The 16173-nt window shown below is 44.6% G+C and overlaps 1 protein-coding gene across 1 annotated transcript; it reads left to right on the top strand.

Moving 5' to 3' along the window:
- Positions 1–9521: 9521 nt before the first annotated feature.
- LOC111973727 (neurofilament medium polypeptide) lies at positions 9522–13633 on the top strand. Its single transcript, XM_024001115.3, has 4 exons — positions 9522–10479; positions 11351–11550; positions 11730–11854; positions 11992–13633. The coding sequence occupies exons 1-4, from the start codon at positions 9693–9695 to the stop codon at positions 13181–13183; spliced, it is 2304 nt and encodes a 767-aa protein (XP_023856883.1). The 5' UTR covers positions 9522–9692; the 3' UTR covers positions 13184–13633.
- The last annotated feature ends 2540 nt before the right edge of the window (positions 13634–16173 follow it).

The raw sequence follows: 16173 nt of genomic DNA, 5'->3' as shown, positions 1-16173 counted from the left end.
CTACTGGATAAAGCAGGTAACACTCTCGATTCCATTCAAAGGGGCTTTAATGGCATGTGAAACATGTTACATTACCAAAGCATGTGGGAAAAAACAAAAGTGAGAATAAACTAACAACGTAAAAAAAAAAAAATACAAATGTACAGTAAACATTGCACTCAAATGTTATCAGCTATGTACAGTGATTTTAACAATGTGCAAATAGTTGTAGTGTGAACAGTAGGGGACGATAAGAAAACAGATAATAACGGTTGTATTTACCAATGTTGTACGTACTCCACTGGTTGCCCTGTTTCCATGGCAACGGGTCACAAATCGTGCTGCTGTGATTGCACATTGAAGTATTTAGCCTAACATATATGGGAGTTTATCAGTGTTTGACTTGTTTTACAATTCTTTGTGGATCTGTGGGAAATATGTGTTTCTAATATGGCCATAACTTTAAAAGGAGGTAAGGAAGTGCAGTTCAAATAAAATTAAATCAACTTTACACATATTGTAACGACCCTGGGTTTATAACCGCGGAAAACGACTCTGCCGCGCGAGCGAGCTTTTGCGGCACAGTCGATAGCGCGCCGGACCTCGGGCTCGAAGGTCGAGGGTTCGAGACCTGCTCCCTGCCTGTTTCATGGCAATATTTTTCAGATGTTATCGCAGGTGCAAATGTCAGAACGAGCAATGTCAGAGTCCGGAATATACTGTAAATATATTTGTGTGTATAAAGACTATGGACAGTATACAGTATGAATAGAAAATATGTGTACAGCAGTAGATATTTTTTTATTCGATTTTTATTTAATCTTTATTTAACTAGGCAAGTCAGTTAAGAACAAATTCTTATTTACAATGACGGCCTACCCCGGCCTAACCCGGACAACGCTGAGCCAATTGTGCGCCGCCCTATAAGACTCCCAATCACGGCCGGTTGTGATACAGCATGGAATCGAACCAGGGTCTGTAGTGACACCTCTAGCACTGTGATGGTATATAAGATCAGCCTTGACTAGAATAGAGTATATACATATGAAGTATAAAAAAATTGTATGTAAACATTATTAAAGTGACCAGTGTTCAATGACTATGTACATAGGGCAGCAGTCTCTAAGGTGCAGGGTAGAGTACCAGGTGGTAGCCGGCTAGAACAGTAACTAAGGTTCAGGGCAGGATACTGGGCGGAGACCAGTTAATGGTGACAATTTCCAGTCTGATGGCCTCGAAATAGAAGCTGTTTTTCAGTCTCTCGGTCGCAGTTTTGACACACCTGCACTGTCTTCTGGGGAACAGGCGTGGGTAGGGTGGCTGAGGTCCTTTATGATATTCTTGGCGTTCCTGGGACATCTGGTGCTTTATTACATTGACCCAGTTCAATGTAACATCAATAGGTTTAGGCTACTACATGATACTCAAATGTTCCCTATACCCATTATGAGGATGCAATAACCTGGGCTGTTTTAATATTGCCTCCTGAGAGTTTCAAGTTCCTTGCTCTCCACATCACCAACAAACTAACTTGGTACAAGCACATCAAGACAGTCGTGAAGAGGGCATGACTAAACCTATTCCCCCTCAGGAGACTGAAAATATTTGGGATGGGTTCTCAGATCCTCAAAAGGTTCTACAGCTACACCATCGAGAGCATCCTGACTGGTTGCATCACTGCCTGGTATGGCAACTGCTCGGCCTCCGACGGTAAGGCCCAGTACATCACTGGGGCCAAGCTTCCTGCCATCCAGGACCAAGCGGTGTCAGAGGAAGGCCCTAAAAATTGTCAAAGCCTCCAGCCACCCTAGTCATAGACCGTTCTCTCTGCTACCGCACGGCAAGCGGGACCGAAGCGCCAAGTGTAAGTCCAAGAGGCTTCTAAATAGCTTCTAAACCAAACCATAAGACTCCTGAACATCTAATCAAATGGCTACCCAGACTATTTACATTGCCCCCCTTTTATGCTGCTGCTACTCTCTGTTTATTATCTATGCATAGTCACTTTAATAACTCTACCTACATGTACATATTACCTCAACTAACCGGTGCCCCTGCACATTGACTCTGTACCTGTACCCCCTGTATAAAGCCTCACTATTGTTAGTTTACTGCTGCTCTTTCATTTTTTTATTTATTTTTATGTATTTTTCTTAAAACTGCATTGTTGGTTAAGGGCTCATAAGTAAGCATTTCACTGTAAGGTCTACCTATTGTATTTGGCACATGTTACAAATCAAATTTGATTTGGTTTCACCACACTGTCTGTGTAAATGGACCAATTCATGTTGTCAGTGATGTCTGTCACATTGGTCAGGTATTCTGCCACTGTGTATTCTCTGTTTAGGGCTAGATCGTATTCCAGTTTGCTCTTTTTTTTTGTTTATTCTTTCCAGTGTGTTAAATAGTTATCCTTTTGTTTTCTCATAATTTGGTTGGTTCTAATTGTGTTGCTGTCCTGGGGCTCTGTGAGGTCTGTTTGTGAACAGAGCCCAAGAACCAGCTGGCTAGGTTCCTCTCTCTGTAAGTGAGGGCTTTGTGGTGGAATGTGTGGGCATCACTTCCCTTAAGGTGGCTGCAGAATTGGTTTTCTGGATTTTGATAATTAGCGAGTATAGTCCCAATTCTGCTCTGCATGCATTGTTTGGGGTTTTGCGTTGTACATTAAGGATATTTTTGCAGAATTCTGCATGCAGAGTCTCCATTGGGTGTCTCATTTTGGGAATTATTGGTTGGTGAGTGGACCCCAGACCTCACAACCATAGAGAGTAACGGGTTCTATAACTGATTGAAGTATTTTTAGACAGATCCTAATTGGGATGTAGAGTTTTATGTTCGTTTTGATGGCATTGAAAGCCCTTCTAGCCTTCTAGTTTCTTAGATCGTTTGCAGCCTTGTGGAAGTTACCTGTGGTTTTGATGTTTAGGCAGAGGTACAGTTGAAGTCGGAAGTTTACATACACTTAGGTTGGAGTCATTTAAACTKGTTTTTCAACCACTCTACACATTTCTTGTTAACAAACTATAGTTTTGGCAAGTCGGTTAGGACATCTACTTTGTGTATGACACAAGTATTTTTCCAACAATTATTTACAGACAGATTATTTCACTGTATCACAATTCCAGTGGGTCAGAAGATTACATACACTAAGTTGACTGTGGCTTTAAGCAGCTTGGAAAATTCCAGAAAGTTATGTAATGGCTTTAGAAGCTTCTGATAGGCTAATTGACATAATTTGATTCAATTGGAGGTGAACCCGTGGATGTAGGCCTACCTTCAAACTCAGTGCCTCTTTGCTTGACATCATGGGAAAATCCAAATAAAATCAGCCAAGACCTCAGAAAAAAAATTGTAGACCTCCACAAGTCTGATTCATCCTTGGGAGCAATTTACAAACGCCTGTATGTAGCACGTTCAWCTGTACAAACAATAGTACGCAAGTATAAACACCATGGGACCACGCAGCCGTCATACCGCTCAGGAAGGAGACGTGTTCTGTCTCCTAGAGATGAACGTACTTTGGTGCGAAAAGTGCAAATCAATCCCAGAACAACAGCAAAGGACCTCGTGAAGATGCTGGAGGAAACAGGCACAAAAGTATCTATATCCACAGTAAAATGAGTCCTATATCGACATAACCTGAAAGGACGCTCAGCAAGGAAGAAGCTACTGCTCAAAAACCGTCATAAAAATGGGGACAAAGATCATACTTTTTGGAGAAATGTCCTCTGGTCTGATGAAACAAAAATAGAACTGTTTGGCCATAATGACCATCGTTATGTTTGGAGGAAAAAGGGAGAAGCTTGCAAGCCGAAGAACACCATCCCAACCGTGAAGCATGGAGGTGGCAGCATCATGATGTGGGGGTGCTTTGCTGCAGGAGGGACTGGTGCACTTCACAAAATAGATGGCATCATGAGGAAAGAAAATGATGTGGATATATTGAAGCAATATCTCAAGACATCAGTCAGGAAGTTAAAGCTTGGTCGCAAATGGGTCTTCCAAATGGACAATGACCCCAAGCATACTTCCAAAGTTGTGGCAAAATGGCTTAAGGACAACAAAGTCAAGGTATTAGAGTGGCCATCACAAAGCCCCGTCCTCAATCCTATAYGAAATTTGTGGGCAGAACTGAAAAAGTGTGTGCGAGCAAGGAGGCCTACAAACCTGACTCAGTTACACCAGCTCTGTCAGAAGGAATGGGCCAAAATTCACCCAACCTATTGTGGGAAGCTTGTGGAAGGCTACCTGAAACGTTTGACCCAAGTTAAACAATTTAAAGGCAATGCTACCAAATACTAATTGAGTATGTAAACTTCTGACCCACTGGGAATATGATGAAAGAAATAAAAGCTGAAATAAATCATTTTCTCTACTATTATCCTGACATTTCACATTCTTAAAATAAAGTGGTGATCCTAACTGACCTAAAACAGTGAATCTTTACTAGGATTAAGTGTCAGGAATTGTGAAAAACTGAGTTTAAATGTATTTGGCTAAGGTGTATGTAAACTTCCGACTTCAACTGTAGGTATACATCTTTGTATAATCTATGGCAACGGTATCTAGAAAGAATTTGCATTTATTGTCCTGGCAAGTGGAACTTTTTTGGAACACCATTATTTTTGTCTTACTGCGATTTACCATCTGGGCCCAAGTCTGACAGAATCTGTGCAGAAGATATAGGTGGTGCTGTAGGCCCTCCTTGGTTGGGGACAGAAGCACCATATCATTTGCAAACAGTAAACATTTTACTTCAGAGTCTAGTATGGTGAGGCAGGGTGATGCAGACTGTTCTAATTCCCTCACCAATGAATTGATATATACTGTATATATATGTTGAAAAGGGTGGGACTCAAGCTGCATCCCTGTCTCGCCCCACGGCTCTTTATTGCCAATATTAACTGCACACTTGTTTGTGTACATCGATTTTAGAATAGCTTTTTTGTTTTGTAAATTAGGGTTTGCAAGGTGTACACGTGGTCTGCCGTGTGATATTTTGGTAAGAAGCCATTTGCTCAGGACATTGTTTTCACTGAGGAAATGTTAGTCTGCTTTTGATGATACTGCAGAGGATTTTCCTGAAGTTACTGTTGACGCAGATTCCAGTGTAACTGTAGAGGTCAACTTTGTCTCCATTTTTATGGACTGGGGTGATCAGACCTTGGTTACAAATATTGGGAAAGATGCCAGAGCTGCGCATAATAATGACGAGTTTAAGTATAGGCCATTTTAATTTGTGGTCTGTGTATTTTATCATTTTGTTTAGTATACCATCAACACCACAGGCCTTTTTGGGTTGGAGAGTTTGTATTTTGTCCTGTAGCTCATTCAATGTAATTGGAGAATCCAGCGGGTTCTGGTAGTCTTTAATAGCTGATTCTGAGTTTTGCAAATGATCATGCATATGTGTTTGCTCTTGGTTCTTTGTTATATGGCCTAAAATGTTGTTGAAGTGGTTCATCCATACATCTCCATTTTGGATAGATGGCTCTTTGTGTTGTTTGTTTAATGTGTTTAAATTTCCACAGCAGTGATTTTATTCTGTATTCTTCAATCACAAGAGAGCTGTTTTATGACATGCTGTTCTTTATTTTTTATTTGTGTATTTCTTTACTGTTTTAGTGTTTCCCCATAGTGAATGCGTAGGTTCTGGTAATCTGTGTTTTTGGTTGGATAGGTTTCTCAATTTCTTTCTTAGGTTTTTATATTCTTCATCAAGATTTTTCTCATTTTTGTTTTCTTAGGTTTTCTTCTAGAATGTTTTTATTTGATCATTCCTACTGCTAAGTTCACACCTTCACTATTGAAGAGAAACATTTTGTCTAGGAGGGATTGTGGTTGGTCAATTGTTTTTTTGGTACGTTTCTACACTACCCTCCTTCCATCTATAGCATTTCTTAATAGCATGCAGTTTGTTCGGCTTCGCTACCTCATGGCTGAGTATTGCTCTGTTCAAGTAGGTTGTGATTTTGTTGTGGTCTGATAAGGGTGTCAGTTGGCTGACTGTGAACGAGCTGAGAGACTCTAGGATGAGTTTGGTGATAAAAAGTTGTCCATAGTACTATGGCCAAGAGATGAGTTGTAGGTTACCCTACTGTAGGAATCCCCTCGAAGCCTACCATTGACTCTGTACAGACCCAGTGTGCGACAGAGCTACAAAAGTTGTGACAAAAAGGTTGTTTTGTTGTAGCTGTGTCTAGGGGGGCATATTTGGGAGGGAATGCTGTCCCCTCCAGGTAGGTGCTTGTCCCCCTGTGTGCTGAAGGTGTCAGGTTCTTGTCGAGTTCTGGCGTTTAGATCACCAAAGACAAGTACATGTCACTGGACCTGGAAATGGTTGAGATCTCTCTCTTGCTCACTCTCTTACCCACACACACACACACACACACACACACACACACACACACACACAATGTAATATCATCCAAAACGTTAAATGTACAGACGCTGACTCATCTATATGAGGCCTGCCAGTAGAGCTCTGTCTTCCCAAGGTCACTCTCTTCACCCTCCCTCCATCATCTCTCTCCTCCCTCCATGTCCATCAAGTCTATCTCCCCTTCCTCTTCCCTCTTCATCTCCCTCCTCCCCTCTTCTCTTACTTCATCCCTTTTCACTTCACTTGCCTTCCTCAAACTTCAAACTGATTGACATTCCAAGGACTGAGAATGCAGGCCACCCCTCCACCCCTCCATTCTGGCTCAGTGATCTCTGCTCCACTCGCAGTGAACTCACAGTGCTTTTGGAAAGTATTCAGACCCCTTGACTTTTTCCACATTTTGTTAGGTTACAGCCTTATTGTAAAATGGATTAAATTGTGTTTTCCCCCTCATCAATCTACACACAATACCCTATATTTTGCTAATTTACATAAGTATTCAGACCCTTTACTCAGTACTTTGTTGAAGCATCTTTGCGAGCGATTACAGCCTCAAGTCTTAGTGGTTAGAGCATTGGGTTCGAATCCCTGAGCTGACAAGGTCAAAATCAGTCATTCTGGCCCTGAACAAGGCAGTTAACCCACTGTTCCCCAGTAAGCCGTCATTGTAAATAAGAATTTGTTCTTAACTGACTTGCCTAGTTAAAAYAATATTTGGCACCCCTGTATTTCGGGAGTTTCTCCCATTCTTTTCTACAGATCCTCTCTAGCTCTGTCAGGTTGGATGGGGAGCATTGCTACACAGCTATTTTCAGGTCTCTCAGGAGATGTTCGATCGGATTCAAGTCCGGGCTCTGGCTGGGCCACTCAAGGATATTCAGAGATTTGTCCCAAAGCCACTCCTACGTTTTCTTGGCTGTGTACTTAGGGTCGTTGTCCTGTTGGAAGGTGAACCTTCGCCTCAGTCTGAGGTCCTGAGCACTCAGGAGCAGGTTTTCATCAAGGATCTCTCTGTACTTTGCTCCGTTCATCTTTGCCTCGATCCTGACTAGTCTCCCAGTCCCTGCCAGGGAAAAATATCCCCACAGCATGATGCTGCCACCACCATGCTTCACCGTAGGGATGGTGCCAGGTTTCTTCCAGAGGTGGCGCTTGGCTTTCAGGCCAAAGAGTTCAATCTTGGTTTCATCAGACCAGAGAATCTTGTTTCTCATGGTCTGAGAGTCTTTAGGTGCCTTTTGGCAAACTACAAGCAGGCTGTCAGGTGCCTTTTACTGAGGAGTGGCTTCTATCTGGCCACTKTACCATAAAGGCCTGATTGGTCGTGTGCTGCAGAGATGGTTGTCCTTCTGGAAGGCTCTCCCATTTCCACAGAGGAACTCTGGCGCTCTGTCAGAGGGACCATCGGATTCTTGGTCACCTCCCCGACCAAGGTCCTTCTCCCCCGACTCCTCAGTTTGGCCGGACGGCCAGCTCTGGAAAGAGTCTTGATGGTTCCAAACTTCTTCCATTTAATAATGATGGAGGCCACTGTGTTCTTGGGGACATTCAATGCTACAGTCATTTGTTGGTACCCTTCCCCAGATCAATGCCTCGACACAATCCTGTCTCGGAGCTCTACGGACAATTCTCAGGTGTGTGCCTTTCCAAATCATATCCAATCAATTGAATTTACCACAGGTGGACACCAATCAAGTTGTAGAAACATCTCAAGGATGATCAATGGAAAGAGGATGCACTTGAGCTCAATTTCGAGTCTCATAGCAAAGGGTCTGAATACTTATGTAAATAAGGTATTTCTGTTTTTAATTTTTAATACATTTGCAAACATTTCTAAAAACCTGCTTTCGTTTTGTCATTATGGGGTGTTGTGTGTAGATTGCTGACGTAACGTAACAAAATGAGGAGAAAGTCAAGGAGTCTGAATACTTTCCCGAAGGCACTATATATAGTGGATGTAGTGAGTAACTGGGACTAGAAGCATGTGGAGTGTTCATTTCGGGTCTAAATGTGATACTCTGTCTGATAAATATGTGATTATAAATGTGATGAGAAATATGTGGCAGGTAGCCTAGCGGTTATTAAGAGCGTTGGGCCAAAGAGTTGCTGATTCGAATCACCATGCCGACTGGGCTTCTGTGAGTCGCTCTGGGTAAGAGCATCTGCTAAATGACAAAAATGTCAATGTGATGTGAGAGTTTGTCACTGAGGAGAAGGCCATGACAACGTATGGGTCTCGGTCTGAGGGTGATCACCTGCCATATAAGAGAGAAAATACAAGGGTTTGTGCAATGTTGACACGTGCAGAAATATTTCAGTCTTTGTATCCAAGATCGTGACGTTATAACGGCTGCAGAACTTTACAGTGACCGAGAGATATTTAAGGTGTTCCTTTAAGATTTACAGCCGTGTGTGTGTGTGTGTGTGTGTGTGTGTGTGTGTGTGGCCTGAAGGAGTCTGATCAATAGGTGCTGTAGTAGGTACAGAATTATCCTCCTCAGACACATTCTTCCAAATCAGCTGACACACCTACAAGGACCGCACTAAAATAGCAGTGTGCGTACTTAATTCTCCGCTGTCTGATTTTTCAAAGAACCTGGGTTATTGACAGCGGTCATTCTGATCTATCCACTTATATACATTTCTGAGGATCATGATGAAGACGTCAAACCTCACACACTGTTATGAGGTGTAAAGTTGTCAGTGGACCAGCCAGGTGTGTTTGTGAGAGAGAGGGAGAGCGAGAGAGAGAGGGGGGAGAGACAAAGAGGACGCGCTGCTTTCTGCTGATGTGCAGTTGGATTACCTCTGCAGTGTGAGTCTGCAGATCCACTCCAACCCACCTGGGGGACACACCTGGCCCACTGACAGAACCACACACACTTTCACTGTCATGCTTTCACAGCACTGACAAATAGAAAGAAGAGCTGCACATTAAACGTTCAACTAGTCCAAACACAATCATATCATTTAAACCGAGTTTGTATTAACTATATACTTTTCTTCTGATGAACATGGTATTGTGGACATCATTTGTTTCAAAAAGTTGAAGCCTATAGGCCTAGGTCTACTGTAACGAACATGGCACATAATCCCATTGTGGGATAATATCATACAATTGGACATTTGGGTGAAAATTCAAGAAGCCTATCATGCGCTGTATCATGGTGTTTCTGTAGTTAGTCTGTGTGATAAGGAAGGAGTAGTGATGACGATAGCGAAGATGTCTCTTTAAAGAGAGAGATTGTTCGTGCTGAGTTGTGACTTTCTCCTCCCGCGGTATAAAAGCTCATCTCTCTTCACCCTGCCGCAGTCTGCATCCGGCTTAGAGATGAGCTACCCAATGGACTACCTCTACGGCCACGGCTCCTATTCCAGGACACCACAGGGACACTCTGCCCGGCCCGCCGCTTCCCTCTCCTCCTCCGGCTACCACTCCCAGCCATGGACGACCTCCCAGCGCCGCCGCCCGGCCTACAGCCAGGCAGCCTCTGCCGACAGCTTGGAAATCTTTAATGGCGACATGACTCGGAGGAACGAGAAGGAGATTCTGCAGACACTCAACGACCGGTTCGCCGGTTACATCGACAAGGTGCGGAACCTCGAGCTGATTAACTCGAATCTGGAGCAGGAAGCGGCTGCGCTGCGACAGAGCCAGACGGGGCGGGCTACCGTGGGAGAGCACTATCAGCGTGAGCTGGGGGACCTGAGGGCTATGGTCCAGCAGTTGACCGGGGAGAAGGCACGCACACTCTTGGAGCATGACCACCTTGAAGAGGACATCCAGCATGTGCGGACCAGGCTCGAGGACGAGGCACGCAGCCGGGAGGAGCTGGAGTCCGCAGCACGCGTCATGAACAAGTATGTGGATGAGTCTGGGCTCGCGCGGCTGGAGCTGGACAAGAAGCTGTTCGCGCTGCAGGAAGAAGCCGCGTTCCTGAAGAAAAACCACGAGGATGAGGTGGCCGAGATGCTCGCACAGATCCAGGGTGCACAGGTGAGGTTCGAGGCTCGAGACACGATCAAGGCGGACGTCACGAGCGCACTGCGGGAGATCCGCGCACAGCTGGATGGCCACGCGACCAAGAGCGCAATGCAGGCAGAGGGATGGTTCAAAGGTGAGAGGTGCAACTTTATATCAATCTACCTTAATATCTTTAATACCCACCTGGTTTTACCGAGAGTGGTGGTGAGAAAGCCAGTTTTATAGTCTTATAGGACTATAATGTGTGGCCGTGCGGTGACGCATCCTTGTTCGCTGTCCATGGCCCTGAACTTGGGAGCGCTTTGGTTTTACAATCAAATAGGCTAATGGTACATAGTGCTGCATATAGGCTATTATCAATCCCATTTGGGACATTGATGCCTCGTAAGATCACCATTGGAAGCAAACTGCTTTAAACTCTCTAGGCTATATATTCAGCTAAACCTGCGTAAACATACGAATCAAACGCCATAGTTATGAAATGATAGACTATGATTGCACTTGGAAAAAGTATTGGATGTGAATAATGTGGTGAAATAGCCCACTGGTTTATTTTATGGAGAGGACTAAGTGTTCTGTCTGGTGTAAACTCGTGTCTTTAACTATCTGTCCACCTGCTGCCTGTCACCTACAGTCCTGTTTGGAAAATCTTATTACTGTTCATCATGCATTCCTGCCGCAGGCAACTATGAGTCAGCAGTATTAGGTCCCTAAAAACACAGATGGCGCATTCAAGACTCCTTGGAAGTTTCTTTTGACAAGATTTATCAATATGTTGTTCAGTGTCATGTATCTGAGTCAGACCTCTGACAGACAGACTGTCAAGGTCACTCCTTCCTGGAGGAGAGGATGTGTGTTCTCAGTGACAGACCTTTACTAAAGCTCAATACAGAAAAGCATTCAGGCCAGTACTAAGACAGGAGACTATTTTATAATTTTGGGTTATAGCCCCTGTCCCCATGACCTCTAACACCCTGTCTCTGACCCTGTCCCCCCTTCTGAAGTGCGTATGGAACGGTTGGCGGATGCAGCTCACTCTAACACGGATGCAATCCGCGGTGCCCAAGAGGAGATAGCCGAGTATAGACGGCAGCTGCAGAGCCGCACCATCGAACTGGAGACCCTCAAAGGAACCAAGGACTCTTTGGAGAGACAATGCATGGATAGTGAGGACAGACACCATGGAGATATCCACTCCCTACAGGTACACTCCTCTGCCTGACTGACCATCAGTCTGGCTTTTCTCTTTCTCCTTCATTCTGACACACATTGCTCACCAACGTGTGTGTGTGTGTGTGTGTGTGTGTGTGTGTGTGTGTGTGTGTGTGTGTGTGTGTGTGTGTGTGTGTGTGTGTGTGTGTGTGTGTGTGTGTGTGTGTGTAGGAGACCATCCACCAGCTGGACGGTGAGCTGAAGAGTACTAAGTGGGAGATGGCCAGTCAGCTTAGAGAATACCAGGAGCTGCTGAACGTCAAGATGGCTCTGGACATAGAGATAGCTGCCTACAGGTGGGTCAGGGGTTAAGGGGGAGAGGTTAAAGGTGTTCAGACTGGCTCTGAACAACCTTGCTCTTGGAATATATATATATTTTTAAACAGGAGACTGTATTGACACACCCAACTCAGACTGTTCTTCCCCTAAACAGGAAGTTGCTGGAAGGGGAGGAGACTAGGTTCCTATCTGGGCCAAGCCTGTTCTCCTACTCCTCCGTTCACCTTAAGCTGAAGGGGGAGGAGCTCTCAGACACAGTCATACTGGAGGAACAGACGGATGAGACACAGGTCACTGAGGTGACAGAGGAAGGAGAGGAAGAGGAGAAGGGTGAAGAGGAAGAGGGGGAAGGATCTGAGGATAAGGGAGGAGAGGAGGAAGAGGGTGATAAGGAGGAAGAGGAAGGATCTGAGGATAAGGGAGGAGAGGAGGAAGAGGGTGATAAGGAGGAAGAGGAAGGATCTGAGGATAAGGGGGAAAAGGAGGCAGGTGAGGATAAAGAGAAGTCTAAGTCACCTGAGGAGGCTGCTTCTCCATCTAAGTCTCCCACCAAAACCCCCCAGCCCAAATCTCCCGCCGTCAAATCCCCTGAATCCAAATCACCCCCAGCCAAATCTCCCCTCCCCAAATCACCCGCCAAGTCTCCGGCCCCCAAATCTCCCACAGAGAAATCTCCCCAGCCCAAATCCCTGGCTGTGAAATCACCATCTAAATCTCCCCCTAGCAAATCCCCAGAGTCTAAGTCCCCTCCTCCCAAGTCCCCCCTCCCCAAGTCTCCTGAACCCAAGTCCCCCATCCAGGAGAAGGCCAAGCCCCCTGCAGAAGACAAACCAGCCAAGGAGGAGAAGAAAGAGAAGGAACAACCCCAGCCTGTAAAAGAGGAGAAGAAACAGGAGCCAGAACCCAAGGAGAAAGAGAAGAGTGAGAGCCAGCCTAAAGAGAAGGCTGAGGAGAAGACAGACAAACCAGATCCCAAGGAGAGCAAGCCAGAGGAGACCCCAACACCTGCCCCTCCTGCCGCCGCCTTGGCCAAGCCTGCAGAGGAGAAGCCCGCCCCCGCCAAGGAGAGCCCCACCCCTGCTAAGAAGGAAGATGAGAAACAGGCCCCATCCAAAACAGACGACAAACCTCAGGCAGAGTTGAAGCCTGCCCCCAAAGAATCACCAGAGAAAACAGAGAGCAAGAAAGAGAAGAAACCAGAGCCCAAAGAGGAGGTGAAGGAGGACAAGCAGGAGGCCTCTAAAGGGTCCGACAGTACAGAGGTGAAGGATACGAAGGTGGAAGGGAAGGCAGAGAAGGACGAAAAGTCCTCCAGCACTGAGGTCAAAGAGAAAGCCATGAAGTGAATCACTAACGCATTGTGTATGAGCCAAGAGGAGTGAGAGAGAGAGACGCCAAAGAACTATCGGGGAGGGATGGGAGGGGGAAGGGAGGGAGGCTACTGAAGATCTGAGCAGCCTTTGTAAAGGGAGGCCAGAGCAGAGTAGGAGACAAACAGTAAACAAGCAAAGCAATAGTGTTTCTCTAGTTACTAATCCCTGGGTACTCAACCCTGATATGATGCTTCTTCTAATGTATGACTGTAAAGAATGCAGAATGCTCTAAACTCTATCTGAATGTGTCTGACTTCCCGTCAATAATAACAAGTGCATTAAAACAGCAACATCGCTCTGGCTGGGAGCACAGCACAGTGCCATGTACCTTCTGAAGCCTTCAAGGGCAGAGATGTCAACAAATGTCTATAAAAGATTGTGTCAGATGAATATATTGTATTGTGTGTATTTATGACGATATAAATTAGTATATTATATTGACGGCTATAAAAAGCAGAGAGACTATGAACCCGCTCATTGTGCACCTTAAACAGCTCCCTGTCTGATGGTTGTGCTGAGTCACTGTGCTGTTGTTAGTATACTAGGTCAGGGAGGATAACTCTGAAGTCAGGGATGACTGTGCCATGTATAAACTGCTGAGAATATGCAATACAAACTGATGTAACTAATAAAAGGTTCAAACTGAACAATTTCTGTGTGTTCTCATCATTATATCATTCTAATACTAAAATATACTCTGGTGTGAATTATACTGATTGTCGCAGTGATGGTCTCGACCTGACCTGGGCAAAGACGTCAATTCAACGTCTATTCCACATTGGTTCAATGTAATTTCATTGAAATGGCGTGGAAACATTGATTCAACCAGTACGTGTCCAGTGAGAAACAAATTGCTGGCTAAAATATATCATTTACTGGTATAGTACTGAGGTACTAGACGACAGAAATTATATCGCTTRCGTCTAGTTCCTCTCATGTACAGTTGGAGTCATTGAAACTCATTTTTCAACCACTCCACAAATTTCTTGTTAACAAACTCTAGTTTTGGCAAGTTGGTTAAGACATCTACTTTATGCATGACACAAGTAATTTTTCCAACAATTGTTAACAGACAGATTATTTCACTTATCACAATTCCAGTGGGTCAGAAGTTTACATACACTAAGTTGACTGTGCCTTTAAACAGCTTGGAAAATTCCAGAAAAATTATGTCATGGCTTTAGAAGCTTCTGATAGGCTAATTGACATCATTTGAGTCAATTGGAGGTGTACCTGTGGATGAATTTCAAGGCCTACCTTCAAACTCAGTGCCTCTGCTTGACATCATGGGAAAATCAAAAGAAATTAGCCAAGACCTCAGAAAAAAAAATTGTAGACCACCACATGTCTGGTTCATCCTTGGGGCAATTTCCAAACGCTGAAGGTACCACGATCATCTGTACAAACATAGTACACAAGTATAAACACCATGGGACCACGCAGCCGTCACACTGCTCAGGAAGGAGACGTGTTCTGTCTCCTAAGAAGAACGTACTTGGTGCGAAAAGTGCAAATAAATCCCAGAACAGCAGCAAAGGACCTTGTGAAGTGCTGGAGGAAACCGGTACAAAATATCTATATCCAACAGTAAAACGAGTCCTATATCGACGTAACCTGAAAGGCCGGTTTGCAACTGTCACATGGAGACAAAGTTGTACTTTTTGGAGAAATGTTCTCTGGTCTTGTAAACAAAAGAAAGAGAACTGTTTGCCATAATGACCATCGTTATGTTTGGAGGAAAAAGGGGAGGCTTGCAAGCCGAAGAACACCAACCCAACCGTGAAGCACGGGGGTGGCAGCATCATGTTGTGGGGTGCTTTGCTGCAGGAGGACTGGTGCACTTCACAAAATAGATGCATCATGAGGAAAGACAATTATGTGGATATATTGAAGCAACATCTCAAGACATCAGTCAGGACGTTAAAGCTTGGTCGCAAATGGGTCTTCCAAATGGACAATGACCCCAAGCATACTTTCCAAAGTTGTGCAAATGGCTTAAGGACAACAAATCATGGTATTGGAGTGGCCATCACAAAGCCCTGTCCTCAATCCTATAGAAAATTTGTGGCAGAACTGAAAAAAGCGTGTGCGAGCAAGGAGGCCTAGAAACCTGACTCAGGTACACCAGCTCTGTCAGGAGGAATGGGCCAAAATTCACCCAACTTATTGTGGGAAGCTTGTGGAAGGTACCCGAAACGTTTGACCCAAGTTAAACAATTTGAAAGCAATCTAACAAATACTAATTGAGTGTATGTAAACTTCTGACCCACTGGGAATGTGATGAAAGAAATAAAAGCTGAAATAAATCATTCTCTCTTCTATTATTCTGACATTTCACATTCTTAAAATGAAGTGGTGATCCTAACTGACCTAAAACAGGGAATTTTTACTTGGATTAAATGTCAGGAATTGTGAAAAACTGAGTTTAAATGTATTTGGCTAAGGTGCAGGTAAACCTCCGACTTCAACTGTACATGCCAGTTCTACACACTCTGAAGAAAGGAACAGTTCTGAACTGAACACCAACTGAGGTGGTATGAAAAGCACAGCGGAGGTGAGGAAGATGAGAGGTGTGAGGATCTCACTATGTGGGTGTGTGTGTGTGTGTGTTCTGTACTGCATTGCGGCTGAGGAGTGCACCTCCCCTCCCTGCTCTGACGTCACATAGCCTGGGCTCATACATAAATCAGGTGTTCTGGAGAACAGAGCTACCTGAACAGAGCGGTTCCCCCTCTTCTTTCTACTCCACAACATCCTGGAGTTAGAGAATACAGCTGCCCCCTGCACATCTCTCGCGATTATCCTTAGGTTAGGTCTCTCCTCCTCATCGCACCCTCATTTGAACTCTCTTCTATACCTGCTCCACAAAGCTAGCCTGCTGAAACGGTAAGCATGGATCAAAACAGTCCAAAAGCATAATCATCATAAATAATATGATAACGTACACCATCTAGTAGATCGAT

This window comes from Salvelinus sp. IW2-2015, linkage group LG15, assembly GCF_002910315.2.
Source record: "Salvelinus sp. IW2-2015 linkage group LG15, ASM291031v2, whole genome shotgun sequence".
Classification (NCBI taxonomy): Eukaryota; Metazoa; Chordata; class Actinopteri; order Salmoniformes; family Salmonidae; genus Salvelinus; species Salvelinus sp. IW2-2015.
The sequence above is the reverse complement of the archived record's forward strand: the minus strand, read 5'-3'. Positions and strand labels throughout refer to the sequence as shown.

Excerpts from the sequence above, each read along its gene's own strand:
- LOC111973727 (XM_024001115.3), top strand. The coding sequence starts at position 9,693 with ATGAGCTACCCAATGGACTACCTCTACGGCCACGGCTCCTATTCCAGG. Across the intron at positions 11,551-11,729 it reads GAGATATCCACTCCCTACAG|GAGACCATCCACCAGCTGGA; the intron begins GTACACTCCTCT and ends GTGTGTGTGTAG. Across the intron at positions 11,855-11,991 it reads ATAGAGATAGCTGCCTACAG|GAAGTTGCTGGAAGGGGAGG; the intron begins GTGGGTCAGGGG and ends TCCCCTAAACAG.